Consider the following 15946-nt stretch of genomic DNA (forward strand, 5'->3'; position numbering starts at 1 on the left):
CTTAGCACTGTTACACTGCACATGAGCGCAGCAGAGAAAGCTCGGCATTTGCTTCTGCTTAGTGCTGTGGATTAAATACCTTTTCCCACTTTTGTTTTAACTGAAAATACTTGTTCAGGACAAATATTATGCAACCTCAGGGAAGAGAAAGCTGCCGAGCCTCAACTCATCCTTTCATAAGATTTGAAGCTGAGGAGGAGCTCTCTTGGGCTGTGCTGACCGTCAGGTAAATGACTTGCACACCGGTAACCAAGCCCATTATGTTTATTATTAACATAATCTTCTCCTTGCCCGTAATGAATAAATTTTGGGGTTCTCAACCTGGTGAGTGAGCTGCCTTCCCTTCCCATGTGGTGTTGCTGCTGTCTGTAAGGAGCATCCGAAACAGCAGCTGGTCATCAATTGGTCTTCAGCTTTGGATAAATTGTCTGTTCTGTTCGTAATGAATTCCCACCAGCAGACAGGCTGTGTGCTGTTGCCCAAGTGAGGAAATTGTCCAGTTGTTGGTGTGCTGTGGCTTGTGGTTCTGAAGGTTTATAGTTCAGTTCCTGAACACTTGCTTTTCTTTCATCCTTTTAATCACCAGCAATAAAAACTGAACCAAAACAAAACCCTAATGTTAAAGATTATGCTAAGAAAATTCATTGCTAGGCAAAGTAGAAGCTGAAAGAGGGTTACCAGATAATTAGAAAAATTACAAAATACGTAGCAGGTATGAATTGCCAGATCGAAGGTAATCTGTTATTGCAGTGTCTCCTATTTTTGTGTGCTCCATGACTATGGTTTGTACACAGGAACAGATTTCAACTGTATGGCTGCTTTTCACGACTTTCAACTGGCCCACCTCCACGGTCAGTGCCTGGACCAAAATGTCCAGACCAGAAGAGGCAGCTGTCAGTGGGGCTGCCACATAGTTCTCTGTGCAAATTGAAAGGGGTCTGAAGGAGGACAGCTGCTTCATTGTGCAGGTGTTGCTTGTCTGGGGTGCTATGGATGTGTACACCAGGTTCTTGCTTGGTAGCATCTTTCAGTTCTTATGATAGCTGATTCACTTTACTGGCTCAGGCAAGTGATTTAATTCAGGCTGCTTCCATATTTGTAAAATACCAATTGTGAGCCTCTGTTATGTCAATAAATTCATTTACTCATTGTGCAGCGCTGTCATACTGTATGATGGCTATCCTGCTGGAGATCACAGGGAAGCTGGAATTGTGTTTTTGATGCAGGATTTGTATCATACTTCTTAAATGAAGCTTAGTGCCATGCACTGTAAGCGAACAACGATACGAACTAATGAGCAACAACTTTTGACCTTGAGCAATGGTGGGTAGGGATCGTGTGAGAAGAAATGACAGTGATGATTAGAATCAAAAATGCCATGATGATGTTTGTTTGTGGGGTTGGACGAGTAAAAAGTTATGTTGATCAAACTAACCCAAGCATGAGGGACAGGCTGGGACCAGAAGTGATGGCATGTTGAAGGATAGACGTTATTTGTATGATTCAGCCATGAACAGCGTAAACTGTGCTGGTTTAGAAGGGAGAATGACCAACTGTAGGGAGCTGGAGCTGTAGAGGAGAGCAAATGCAGTAGTGGCGGCTCAGGCTGCTGTGCTTTGTGGTGACGTGCAGTGCCTTCACTGGTTCTCCTACGGGGTAAACACAATATAATACAGCTTTTGGCTGAATTGTCCTCCTCCAGCTAAAAATATTGCTGTCTACAGAGCTATAGTTGTTCCATATCCTGGCATTTTAGGTAACATGCCCTTTTTGCTGCATTCCTCTTCTTGTCCCAAGTTGAATTTGGAAAAGCTCTTACCAGCCTCACAGCCACCAAAATATGCAAGAGACAGCTGAAACCCTTAGGGTGAACTAGTTCCACCTTCCAGGTAAACAGCAGACTTAAGGCTTGTCCCAAGGATTTAACCTTCCTTCCTACCTGGCAAAACTTGCAAAAGGTTTTAAAAGCTTTTAAGATGAAAGTTTATATTTTGTTGTATATCCGCAATAGCTTTGGGCACAATCAGAAGAATGAGGAAGGCATAGCTTTGGGTGAGGACTGATGGATAACAGAACTAAGATTTCTTTCTGGGAAACATGAATGCACCATCCTCACCAGAGGAAAAGAGCAGTGCTGCTTGAATTCTGGTGTGTCCTCATAATGTTATGGTGAATTGCCACTTAGAAAGCAAGTAGCTAGACAAAGAGTAACTAAATGAAGAACGCTTCAGGAGAGCTGGGTCATGAGGATGCTTTTCCATCTTTGGAATGAAACAGAAAGCAATTTTACTCTGTGCAGACTTCCACCTTCTATTTCTGTCCTGTTACGGGGTAAAAACTGGCTTAAACAAATAAAACCCACAAAAACTGGTATAAACAATACTGAGAGCGCACTGGATTTGCACAGACTTTTCCAATAGCATGAACTCCATTAAATGAGCCATGTCCAGTTTTAGAATACTCCTGGGCTTGGCAATTCCTGTGGGTAGAGCTCCATGTTGTCTGAAAACTAAAATTCTAAATTATCACCCTGATGATGATGATACGTGATGAATGATCTGCTTGACTGACACGTACTGGATCGACTTTGGTCTGTGACATTTTTCAGACAATGTTTCAGTTCAGCTGAGTTTCTGAACCTCTTTCTGCATCTGGCTGTGTGTCCCGCCTATCTGTGGGTTCCGTTCATTTACCTTATCTTGCATTTTAATGGTTTCACAACATTCTGTGAGCTGGTTGGCACCGCAGCTTTGATAGGGATGAGGGAAAATCCCTTTTGCTTTCCTCAGTCAAATAAGTCAGGGACTGTTGCCTGCACTTGCTCCTCGAGGAACACAACTTGTTTGCTGGCTGTTTGCAGGTCTTCCTCGCGCTGACTTTTAGCCCTATCTCAATATTGGCCTCCCTCCTCCAGCAGGTAATTACTTTTCCTCTGTAGGGAGCAGTGTACATTAATACAAAATGCAAACCACACGAGCCTTCCACCCAGATTCCCACAGCTCCTACATCCTTTTCCCTTGCTCCTCTCCATGGCTGCTCTTGGCCCTTTCCCTTGCAGTGCTGGCTCTGTGGCCATACATTCTTGTCGCCAGTTCCCACTGTAGGTTTCTTGTAACCAGCAATGCATCTGATGCTGCAGCAAAACAGTTATTTAAATAGTTGGAAATGTCGAAATGCAGCCTAATATCTAAAGCTGTGGATCCTCTTGTTTATGGCCTGGTGGGATAGTCTCCCAAGGGCAAAAACGCATGCGATATGCAACATATTAATTAAGCTACCAGAACATGTAAAAGGAGAACAAATATAGAGACTTCAGGCTTCTGTTTACAATGAAACTTGAGGGGGTGAAGCTGGGGCCGGCTGCGCAGGCAGATCCACCCACACGGGGCTGCAGTCTGCTCTGCACCCACCATGCCATTAACCCCCAGCTGGAGGGTGACCGCTGCTCAGCAGGGATCTGGGCCTCTCCCATGGGTGCTCCTGCTTTGTTAGTGGTGTCTCCAAACGAGTTCTCAGGGGCTTTGGGTTTGAACTTAAAAAACCAAGCTGGGACTGCTGGAAGTTCAGAACAGTGGTGTAGTCAGCACTTAAAAGAACTGTGCAAGGAAACACGATCTGAGTTGTTAGTTCGTTTGATCGGTTCCTGCCATTCTGAAAGACAAGGACTAGAAATGGGTGTTTGGTGGTGTTTGTATTTGTTCTGAACTTCAAACTAATCTGTACTACCTGCAAGTATTGAAAGACAATATTTTCCACCATGATTTCACCAAAAGGTAAAACCCTAAAACTAAATTTTCTTAACCCTTCTAAAGCAGTCTTCGATGCTCGTGTGGTTTTGCCATTGTTCACCCATGTGTCTTGGGCTGAAAGCTTTTATCATAGATTAAATAACAAAAGCTTTCACTCAGGTGCTGAATGAGAGCATACTATTATCATAATATTAACTTCACCTTTATCTGAAGAACTCGCAGTGCTAAATCTGGAGAGAAAGCAGGATATAATTTCTGCTTTATCAGCTAGAGAAGGGAAAACTAAATTGCATTGTGCACACGCTGAAATCTCGCACCTTCTGAATAAAGCACTTTTAGAAAATCTAAAGTCAATGGAAGCACAACTTTGGGGAAAAAAGAAAAAGGTTCAACTTCAAATTGTCAAGGGATTGTAGTCTGTATTTAATAAATAGATAATTTTTAAATAAACTGTTAAATTCGGCAGAATGTATTGATTTAACAGCTTGGTATGTCCTTTTGTAAAACCTGGTTTTCAGTTTTAGGTGTGTAATTAAGGCATTTGAATGGTGAGGGTGCCTAAGGCCATTGCAGAGTTAACTAAAAAGCGTTCAGATGGAGACGTGAACAGTTTGTGTTTCTGTGAAGAGCTTCAGCAACAAGTATGAGGACTTTATAGCTGACCGTGGACTTTACAGCAGTGCCGTGTGCTTTGACAGGAGTAGCTCCTCACTTACAAAGTGATGTTCTCCCGGATGTATTATTCCCACGTGTATAATTTCAGTACCAAGTCTGTTTCAAGTAACGCGTTACCTTAGATTTAGGAGCGATGACTTTTCTTTTTTTGCTCAAGTTTGGAAGAAGACCCTCATTCTGCGTCGCTGAATCTGAATCTGGAGTAACTGTCTGGAGGGTCCTAAGCGTATTTGTTACTCTGGTTTAAGTCTGAGGCATGGAGAAGGTTTATGAGGGATTGCTGCTGCTTATTTTTTCCTAGGTTGCGTATCCCCATTAAGATGTTAATTCATTGTAACAAGAGATGTTTGTCTCGTCATGGCATTTGTGCACGCTGGTTTGAATCGCTGACAGGACTGACAAAGCACTTTCTGACTGAGCTGTACTCAGACGTGTGTTCTGGTATTTAAAATCACAGTAAAGCACACATTTTGCTCTTTCTGAAGGAGCTGGCAGTGCATCTATCTGATGGTGGAGTAGCAGTGTTTATAAAACAACTTTCCAGGGCTGACTGTCAAAGAAAATGAAAAATGGCTTTCCTGATTCTGTAAATTCTCTTCCCCAGAAGCAGTGAAACCATAAATCAGTGTTCCTGGCAGCTAATTGCTGAGCACTGACATGCTTCAGTCAAGTGGGGGCATCATTGGTCTTTCACAACTAGGCAATATGGCTAGAATTGCTCTATTTTATAAAATATCGCTCTATTTTAACCCTAATTTGGGGACTCTCTAGCTATAAGGTATGCAAGTTTGTGCTTTTAATTGTATTCTTTTTGAAAAATAAGGGGTTCAGACTTTCCTCTCTGATCCAGATTTTGGATTTGTCAGGCAAATAATTCTGTTCATTTACATCTCAGAAGTTTTGCAAGTGATGGTATTTTTGTAGGGAAATGAGGACATGTTTCTTGAAAGCACCGGCTGCAATTACTGAGCTCTCTGCTGAATTCTGTGGTGAATGCTAAAGCCTTGAAATAAAATTGTTTTTATATTCTATTCCATTGTATTTCTTCAAAATACTTTTCGGGGGGAACTATTAACCTATTAGCTGATGGTCCTTTTAAAAACCACCTCTGATACGATGCAATCAGAGCTTCCAACCATACATCTGTGAGGCGAAGCTGCATGGTGGTGCCTGGGAGTGGTGGCTGCAGCCCCGGGGCTGTAAATCCTTGGTTGGAGCCCCACAGCCTAGCAGGATGTGGCAGACTGGACCCTGTGCCCCCACAGCTCAGGATCCCATCACGATCCAGTATCCTTCGGAGCCGAGGGCAGTGGTGCAGGATAACAACTTTCAGTTTGTGTGTTTTGCAGGTTGCATATACTGTAAACTGACAGCTGTGTGGGACATCACCTCACGTCAAAGTTAGGCCAATTAATGTTAATTCTCATCTTCCATTAAATTAAATTCTTTTCTCTTTTTTCTTCTTTTTATTTTTTTTCCAGCCGAGCCCAATACCAAGTCCCGTCCTGGGGAGGAAGCCAAATGCGAGTCAGTCCCTGCTCGTGTGGTGCAAAGAAGTTACAAAAAACTACAGGGGAGTGAAAATCACCAACTTTACAACATCGTGGAGAAACGGGCTCTCCTTCTGTGCAATACTGCATCACTTTAGACCAGATCTCATGTAAGTTGTGTGCTTTCTGCCTGCATAAGCTAACTCTCACAGAAATATACAACATAGAACTTTGCACAAAAAGCAAATCTCCGTTCATTTCAGGTGCAGATCTGTTTTGCCCTTTCCTTTTTAAAAGAGAAATCGTCCTTTCTAAGAAGGCAGGTTGAGGAAAGCTGCAACTTGCCGACCTCTCTGCTCTCCCGTTGCCCAAACAACTGTTTCTCCCCTCGACGTGATTTGTTTTTTCTTCTCCCTAATCTTACACAAAGAACTGACTTCAAGATGATTATGAAAATTGTGCTAGTGTTGAAATGAGATGAGAGAAATAAGCCTGTAGCTCTTTGTACTCTGACAAGGAGAGATTACCTCCTGGTAAATTTGGTTGTCAAGGCCAGCCTTCAGCCCCTGCCTTAACTTCTTTTTGAGATGGAAAGCTCCAGGCAATGAAACATGTCATCGGGGCTTGTTTGTTTATTTATTTATTTATCCCTTTAATTTTCCACGCTATTAGTTTTGTTGATTGAATTGCTGTGAAATTGCTAGTTACTGTATGATATTATTGCATGTCAAATTTTTTAGATTCGGTTTGTTTTCAAAACTGCTGCTTTTTATCTAATACTGTACATACCCACTGTGCCATTTTCCCCCTCAGTGACTACAAGTCCCTGAATCCTCAAGATATTAAAGAGAACAACAAAAAGGTAAGAACTGCCAGGAAGGAAAAAAAAAAAAAAGCAGACGTAGCTTCAATTTTGGCTTCGCTGCAGGTTTTTATTAATTTTGGAAAAGTGAGGTTGTTTTGTAAGGTCAGAACTGCAGCTCACAGAAGGTATTCAGCCTCCTGTGGCTCAAATCGGATGCATTATTGACTCCAGTTTGCCATGGTCTTTAACATTCACCACAAGTGCAAGGCTGGCATTAGGCTTTAATATTTCTGCGGCCTACATTAACTGCAAAAACATTTTGTGAGCATTTCTCCTATTTTTTTTCAATCACACACATAATTAAAAAAGAAAAAAAAAGAAATGGAACTGTTCCCAGATTGTGCTATGTGAGACTCCTAGTTGTTTGAATAGGGCTCCATGTATCAGTGACAGGCAGTGTTGCTGTTGTGGTGAACTTTGCGTTTTTAAAGCTGGAATTTTACACCTATCTTGAAACTGTACAGCTGAGAGAGGTGACAGATGCAGAACCTGTGCTTTTCTGCAGCAGGGAAAGTTTAGGTGGAGAAGTGCTGGGACAACACTTGGCAAACAAACCCAGCTGTTTGCAGCATTGTGCACCATATTCCTCCATGGTGCAGAGATGGGAAATATTTATCTGGAAGAAGCAGCAACTTATTTGGGGAACCACCAGGAGGCCTTTATTTCCACTCCTAGTTTTAGATACGTTGCAAACTTTGGGATTTTCACATGCCTGAGTTTGGCCCTAAGGACATGGAGAAATGATAATTTTCACATGAGTCACTGATAATAAAATGGTTCCTGAAGATTGCCTGATAATTGTTTTTAAGTGCTTTTCTTCTCTGTGCTGTGACTTCTGCCCTGCTTTAAACATGCTGGCTTACGCAGGGAGAAAGGTTTGATGGATTTTGAGTAAATTAATGCAGTTCGATGCTCTATAGAAAGTATAACTAAAGAATTTTAGATTGTAGATATGTGGAATTTCTGGAAGTGCTTTGCTGAAGTTCATTTGTATTTAGGGTAATTATGTTTTACTGTATCTGAATGCTTACCCATTATCCAGAAAGTTACATGTTAAAACAGTGGTTAAGTGTTACAGATAATGAAATATCCCCGAACTGCTCTTATCTAATGAGTGATTTGCCCGATGATATCCTCTCCATAATAACAGGGGGTCTTGTGATGACCTGAGTGGATTACCCGGGACATCACAGCGTTGTCTGCGACCGTGTGGTTTTGTACTTCAAGTTTTGTTGGTTGTACGGGCTAATTAAGCTGGATTATAACAAAAGGAAAGAGTAGATTGTTAATTAAAAACGTTAGCAGTGCGATCAGTCATCTTTTCTTTATGAAACTGTGATGGCGAATGGGGAACTTTGTAGCCTGTCTCTCTAGCAGGATCTCGTTCCAGTCCTGAAGGAGCTGTGATTGTTGTTATTGTGCAGTTTTTCCTTTCATCACTCCGCAGCCCTCTGCCTGACAGCTACATTGAGTATCTCGGTTGCTTCCTGCAGATTTATTTCCTGGTCTCACACAGTTCTGCCCGATAACCCCACGTGCCCTCGGTGGGAGTGAACGCAGCGCTGCCAACAATGGCTGCCTGTAAATTCCATGCAGATATGGAGCACGTGTGACAGCGATTCCTCCTCACCAATTAAAATAACATCTGTGGGTGAATAGGACAGTTTTCTTTGTCTGAAGCATCTCCTTTTTTCCCCTCCTAAAGGAGGAAAGGAGCTAAGAGGTGGCTGTGACTATAAATTAAATGTTAATCTGTAGGAGTGTATGTTGCAAAAGTGTGTGACCTGTTTTTTTTTTTTTGTTGTTTTTTGTTTTTTTTTTAAAAAGACAGAGAGAGAAAATCTTAAGAAAGAACTTACGTGGTGTAATTGCTGTTCATAATAACGTGTTGTTTCCAAAAAGTCCATCACTGGGGTTTCTTTATAATGCACACAAGTCATTTGCCAAAGTGGTGCTGCCAGCAATGCTGAATCAAAAAGGGCATTTACCTGTGACATCTGATCCGGGCTGGATGTCAGTGCGTTATGTAATTGGGAAGTGGCTGGAACTGCCTGGGTGCTCCCGCTGATGGATCGCGACTGACGGCTGTCAGTCTGTGTGCAGGAAATTAAAAAACACTTCATCAAGAAGCACTAAAGAGGTTCAGTGTCCTGACTATTCCAGTATGTATAACTATCTAAAAAAAAAAAAAGCCAATGCATTTTTGGTGCATTGTGCTCATTGCAATTTCTGATTTCAGGAACAGAAGAGAAACCAGGGCTACCTATGAGAAAATTGAATTGCTGTACAGTGGTAGTACAGTACATAGGTTCTCAGCTGGTTGTGGTGCTACTTAAATCTCTTATGTGCCTAACTATACCCATAGAACCTTCCCAATTACATTATCCAACTTTTAAAATTTATTTTATTTGACTATTTCCATTTGATCCTTAGTAAATCACAGTGAATAGTTCATCACACTTATGACACACTGGTGGTGTGGTCCCTTCTCAAGGGCAGGAATGTTTCACATTGCTCATAACGTGTTGTGCACTTGGAAAATGCAAGCTGTTGAATGACACAAGGCTGAGACTTAATGGGGCTGAAAGGATGGGACATGAAGTACAGTCCTAATAATGAACTCCTGCTTTTAATTACTTCATCTTGAAGTAGCTTCATCAGTAGTACTTCATCATGAAGAAGATTCTTTTGACTGAATGATTGCTGTTTGGAAATGTTGATATATATTCTGAATATTCAGTTGGCACATCCAGTTTCAGGATGCCTTTGATGGTATTTTTTCCAGTTTTTGACCATTTCCCATGCGATTTCTCAATGCATTTGTACTTGAGTGATCACCTTCACAAAAGGTACCATTTCATAAGGAGAAAATCATTTTAGAACATACATTTCAACAGAGGAAGGTAGAGTTACAGGGTTAGTGCTGAGTTAAAAGTGGCATTGTCTCCTCACCTTTAGGCTGGCAGCCATGTTTTATAACAGGTGCTCATGATCACATCCACAGTTTGATTCCACAAAATGGTAAGCACACGTTTAATGGTGTGTGGGAGTTGCTCGTTGGCCTCAGTAGGATCAGGCAGGATCGTGGCTAAACACGCGTGTAAACATTTGCAAAATCAGGGCTTAGGTATGCCTCTGTTTAATGAAGTGTAATTTGACTTGGAAAATGCTTTCTCATGCTCTGTTGATGCCACGTTACAAGCTAGTTACCAACCAGTTAGAAACACCAGGCATTTGTCAACACACTGGAAAGTCGAGAAGCTCCCAGGTTCCTCGCAGAGGAGGAGAAGCCATCACACCCAGCCATGGACATGTGCAGCGTCTGACTGCTATTTATAGTGGCTGTGAAGCATTTGCATGCCCATCTAGATACCTAGTGCTCTTCAAAAGCAGCTGAGCAAGAATGTGCGTTGTCCAGACTGGCAACAAGAGGGATGGGAAAGAGGTGTCTGGCATTGTGGAGTTTGTGTTAACCCCAAGTGTCCCGGAAGAACCGAGCTGCCTGTAGGTGTGATTTGCAGCTCCGCCAATGGGAGCAGTCCTTTCCAGTTACATCTTCACCACTTCAAGCAGGTGCTTTTTCTAGCAGGTCTGAAACGCTGTTCCCTCCTACACTTTGCAGACCCTTGGAAATATGCCTGGGATTTGGTTTTACAAGCACATAAATAACAAGTTTTAACGAGTATGAAAGAGTTTGGGTCAAGTTACATCTATGGGCTCTTGATGCTGTGGACTGCTAACCCAAGCCTAGGTCCTTTCATTCCTGAAATGCTGACTCCCACTGTCCTCAGTGAGGGGCAGCAGGTTATTAATGGCACTCCATCAGCTCTGACCCACTTAGTGAGTCAAGCAGCAAACCCTGGTGCTGCATCCATTCTGCAGGCCAGCATGGATGTCTTGCTCCGCTTCCCAAAGCAGCCTGCTATGGGTGAGTGTCCATCCATCCTTCCTGTGCCCTTAGGCTGCCCACCTACAGACCCAGCCTTTTCCTGTTCTTCTGCTCTGTCTGGAGCTTCCTATCAGCAAATACTATGTCTTTGTTTTGTGCTGCTGCTCCTTCTATATCTAGGCATAGCTCCTCTCTTACAAATGGCATGGCCGTCTCTCATAGTCAACCTTCCCATGAAATGATTCCTCACCAAAGATCAGCAGAGAACATTGGCTGCCATGAAAGGGAGTGCTCTGAAAACCAAGACAGTATGAAATTGCAGTTAATTTCCCTCCTCTTTCTTTTCTCCAGCCTTTCAAAACTAGGTAAATAAAGGAGATTGTGTGTAATGAGAGCAGAGCTGAAGTCAGTGGCATGCATTACTGTTTCCTTGCAAAAGGACAGGTTCCCTTCTGTGTCTTAAATGTAGGATCTTTTTTGTTAGAAACACTGCTGGTAGGGTAGGTGGAGCTGGGCTTTGCTAACAGGAGGCCTTCTGCAGCCTGTAGATGCAGCAGTGAGTTCCAGGGTTAATCCAGGGTAGTAATAATTAATTGTAAATTGAGAAACGGCTTTAACTCTTCAAAACTAGAAAAACCTGATGCACCAAGCCCACTCAGAACGGAAAGAACACAATGTGGCCTCACAAACTAGAAGGCTTTCATTCTTCAGCTTCTACAGAGTAAAGTAAAGCATGAATGAAATGTGCTCTTTTTTATAAATTTATACCAAATTTACAACAGAAGTTTTAAAATGCATTTGTTTGCTGGATGGTTGTGATTCATGTCCTGTATCACCTAATCTGTGACCGTGTTCTTTTGGGCTATCTGCACATACATTGTTTTTCATCAACACAAATCGCAGCAATTACACGACCAATAGAAGGGAGAAGGTTGATCACCAGTGATAAAACCCAAGATGGATTAGTGTCATGTTTCTTCTATCTTTGCTCCTTATCTTAAAAAGCCATCCTTTGTTGCTTTTTTTCTGTTCCATCTTTCACACTTTTTTCCATTTGCTTGTTTTCTGCTGCTGGAATGGGAACCAGTGAAGGTGCCATGGAAGATTTTCCTAACTCAAATACAAGGAGTTCTACACTGCAGTTTCATGAACGTCTTTATAGTAACAAAAGTGGCATGAGTTTGAGTAATAAGATTTATTGTAGTATAGGAGCATGCTAGGAGTATTCAGAACAGTGCTGTTTGGATGTGTTTGTGAGTCGTATCCCCTTGATCTGCATTACCATGAAGATACCCCAGGAGATATCTAGAATCCATCAGGAAAAGTTGATGAGTTCAGATGGGGCCGTGCAATGAAAAATAGTAAATACCAGCCCACTGCAATAAACCAAAAGAATAAGTGGTAATAGAGGCGAGTCCGTACTGTTCCTGTAACACTGTAGCATGTTTGTTTGCTTGAAATGTTATGACAGGTAAGAAAGCGCTGTATTCTAATCTCTGTTTTGCCTCTTTTTAAAGGCGTACGATGGGTTTGCCAGCTTGGGAATATCACGACTGCTGGAGCCTTCTGACATGGTTCTGTTGGCAATCCCCGACAAGCTGACTGTTATGACCTATCTCTATCAAATACGGGCGCATTTCTGCGGCCAGGAATTGAATGTGGTTCAGATAGAGGAGAACAGCAGTAAAAGCACATATAAAGTGGGTAACTACGAAACCGACACCAACAGCTCCGTGGACCAGGAGAAGTTCTACGCAGAACTGAGCGACCTGAAGCGGCAGCCTGAGCTGCAGGCACCGGACGGCGGCCTGGCGGACTTTGCCTCTCAGGATGACTCCGTGTTTGTGAACGACAGCGGGGTCGGGGAATCCGAAAGTGAGCATCAGACTCCTGATGACCACTTAAGCCCAAGCACAGCTTCCCCTTCCTCCCGCAGGGCTCGAAGTGACACGGACCCGCAAAAGTCCCAGCAGAGCTCTGGAAGGACTTCTGCCTCTGAAGAAGTTGGGAAGTGCAGCAGTACGGATGCAGCACAAGCACAGCCCGTGGGAAGGAAGAAATTGCTGAAAGCTGACACTTTAGACTTAAGTGACTTGGCACATGTCAGTGATCAAAAAGAGGATGCATCTCCCACAATTGCTTGTGAAGATAACGACAAAAAAAGACACCAGAGTTCAGACAACACCGTTGGCTTCTCAGAGCAGAAAAAGCTGGGGCATATGGGATCCCCAGAGAGCATGAGAGAAGATCCTGGATCACATGGCATGAAGCAGAGTTTATCTCCTACTTCTAATCTTGGATACTTTTATAATAAGGATGTGGATTTTGCAAAGAAAACATGTGCTTCTCCGAGGCAAGCTGAATCTGATTCTGACAGCGATGCTAGATTGACTTCAAATCATGCAGATCCATCTGCAAAGGCAGCCCAGGTAAGAGACTGCAACTTTCTGTGTGCCTGTGAGTCAGCACGGGGATTCTGTTTGAGTCGTTCCTCAGTGGGAAGGTGGGTGGTACACACTGCCATAGTTGGGCAGTGGGTATTTTGACAAGTAGGTGATGCTGAAAAAGCCATTCAGTGAAAAATGTATTTACAGGACTTGTCCTGTCCACTTAGTGGCAATGCCTTTCTTTGAAATATTGCATGCAATAGCATAAACTCAAAAAAAAAAAAGAAGACTTATCCGTTCATTGAGCCATATTCAAAAAATGTCAGTTTTTAATGACTTGAAATATCCAAACATATTTCCAAATCTTATCTGAGAAACCACACGGCCTTGTGAACATAGCCTGTGATGGTGAGGTAGAAACTCCAGAATATTAAATTATGCTGTTCACTGAATGGCCTCAGGCGTGTTTCTTAACCACAATATCATTTTCCTTTCTATAAAGATAAAAAGTGTATGCCCACCTACCTTGCAGATTTATTGTGAGGATGAAAGTTGAATATTATACAAACACTAAGCATTATCAGTAAATAGTATCAATCACAAAAATATGTAAAAAATGTTATCAGCCCTGTTTACAAAAATCCCAATTTTACCCCATGAAGAACTTTCTTTAGTTTTAGCTTGGTTTGGCTTTGTACCATTAGTTGTGATAAGAGAAGAATACAGCCAGTCTCTTGGCATTGTAGATTGCTTCAAACGTTTTTACATTTTTTCCCAAGCAAGCACCATGAGGATTCGTTTTATTGCAAGAGAAGCAGCCCACAGATGGGTGATAATGGCCAAATACTACTTGCACAGCCAGCTAATTTCTTTCCTTTAATCAGTGGAGTCCGGTGACATCTGCTTTCTTCAACCTTGAGTACCAGATGAGAAAGGAATGATGTGACCCCACATGGAACACAGTGTCGTGCAGCGGGGAGGGGTGGGATCTGCTATGAGATTTTCACGTGCAAGGTTGTAGGACAAGATGGCTTTAGAGACTTTTCCCTGTTACTTGTCCTCTGTGTATCTGCACACCGTAATGAAATCTCACATTCCTCAGTCTTAAACCTGAATGCTCGCTCGTTGTTGCTTAGTCTCGACTGTTTCAATTTCCATGTGGTGGAGGAGGAGCACAACCTGCAGTGTCTCTTCCAACTCCAGCCCATGTAAAGAGATATATTTCCCAGAATCTTCACTATTTAGCTTGACTAAGAAGTCGGCACTTGGGAGTTTGGAAGCGTGGGAGCTCACTTTGCCCATGCAGAAGTCCTCCTTCCATTGCTTCTGCTCTGCAAGGTCATCAGTCACATGCATGAAGAAGGGGCTTTCTTTAAATATGAGGTAGGAACAGATATTTTGGCAGGCTGTTTTCTCTTGTACCCAGCCTCTCTGTGTTCAGTTTAAGTTAGAAATGAACGACACCCGTATAAGTAGCCAACGAAGCATTATATTTGCATACATATTAAAGTAAATAAGTAAACACTAGCACATTTAACATGGTTACCTTCCATGAAACCAATTATTTTTTTTCCACAGTTGCAGCTTAAAGGCGTTAAATGTTGATAGAAATTAAGTTTTAAGGGGAAGGGAGAGAAATCTATTTACATTATAAAGACCTGTGAGTTTTGTTTTAATTTTACGTTTTGATTATCGTTACTTTTCATTTCTGTAGAGTGCTGTGTCACCTCATGAAGCTATAATCCATGTGACTCCTGATCTTTGTTGTATAGGAAGGCTCCTGGCTACTAACTACTGTGTAAATGTTAAGTACCCTGAGGCTACCCTGCTGTTAATTATATTTCTTTATTTTTAAGCAACGAATGTTGTCAAGACAGGAAGAACTTAAAGAACGAGCAAGAGTTCTGCTTGAGCAAGCAAGAAGAGATGCAGCTCTAAAGGCAGGGAATAAGCAGCTAACCAATACGATCATCCCAGCCCGCAGTAAGCAGCTGAATGATGTAAGAAACATTGCCCAGTGTGGCAGTTTACATAGTTAACATTTCCTGTGCGCGTTGATGTTTTTGTGGGAAACACGTTTGCAGAACTCAGCTTTCTTTTCGGCACCGTGTCCCGGTGCTCTGGTTAGCCGTGTGCCCTCCGTGCACCTTAAAAGCCTGTTTATCCTGCTGCTGCAGCAGGCAGACTGATGCCTTACACTGCACTGGAGGCAGAGGTCTGGGAGCACCTTCTTTGATTGGCACTGCAGCTTCGAATAGGGCGAAAAACAAAAGTTACTTGTTAAATGATAGTGGAGTAATTTATGCTATTTCTGATTGCCTCTCTTTTTTCACTTAATGTAAATGCGTTTCCCGAGCCTGTGATGTCAACTGCTTGCTGCTTCATAAGTGTTACCGCAGTGAATGAGCTGCTTGTGACAGTCTTGTAAAAGAGTTGATGGGACAATTCCTTTTTATCACGAAAGTTGATTATGCTGGTGAGGTGGGAAAGTGGAGCTGGGGAATGAGCTCCAGTGTGGAAGCAGCTATGGTTGCATCTCCGTTGGCCTCAGTGGTGACCTGGAAGGATGCGTACTCTCTGGAGATGAAAGCCAATTAATTTTTATGCAAACCTTAGCAATGTGGGTTTTGTGATTCTAACTATTGTGTTTTAGAGACTGTACTGGCAACTAAGAATGCAAATGTAACTGAAAAATAATGATACAGAGAAAGGCTAGAGTTTTTACTGCTTTGCATCTTTGAGAGGCTAGTCCTGAGGGACAGATTCAGCTTTTTATATAAATGGGATCTCGCAATCAGAAAATGAAGACAGTGATTTACATGTCTTATTTCACTCTCAGCTATCTTGGGTCCATGCTGGACATTTTTTTTCACATCAGTAATTCCCCTGCA

The 15946-nt window shown here is 42.4% G+C and overlaps 1 protein-coding gene across 9 annotated transcripts in view; it reads left to right on the forward strand.

Moving 5' to 3' along the window:
• Nucleotides 1-15946, forward strand: part of EHBP1 (EH domain binding protein 1) — a 196298-nt gene that overhangs the window by 118601 nt on the left and 61751 nt on the right. For all 9 annotated transcript variants that reach the window (XR_006170291.1, XM_042826828.1, XM_042826838.1 and 6 more), the window contains exons 11-14: nucleotides 5906-6084; nucleotides 6728-6776; nucleotides 12186-13097; nucleotides 14912-15055. Coding sequence is in view for 8 of the 9 variants with exons in the window: in XM_042826828.1 (XP_042682762.1) it covers nucleotides 5906-6084; nucleotides 6728-6776; nucleotides 12186-13097; nucleotides 14912-15055 (1284 nt within the window). In the remaining variant the exon portion in view is untranslated. The remainder of the gene's footprint in view (nucleotides 1-5905; nucleotides 6085-6727; nucleotides 6777-12185; nucleotides 13098-14911; nucleotides 15056-15946) is intronic.

The sequence above is a fragment of the Centrocercus urophasianus genome, unplaced genomic scaffold (genome assembly GCF_019232065.1).
Source record: "Centrocercus urophasianus isolate 14NV4802_14NV808 unplaced genomic scaffold, USGS_Curo_1.0 seq_10, whole genome shotgun sequence".
In the NCBI taxonomy this organism is placed as follows: Eukaryota; Metazoa; Chordata; class Aves; order Galliformes; family Phasianidae; genus Centrocercus; species Centrocercus urophasianus.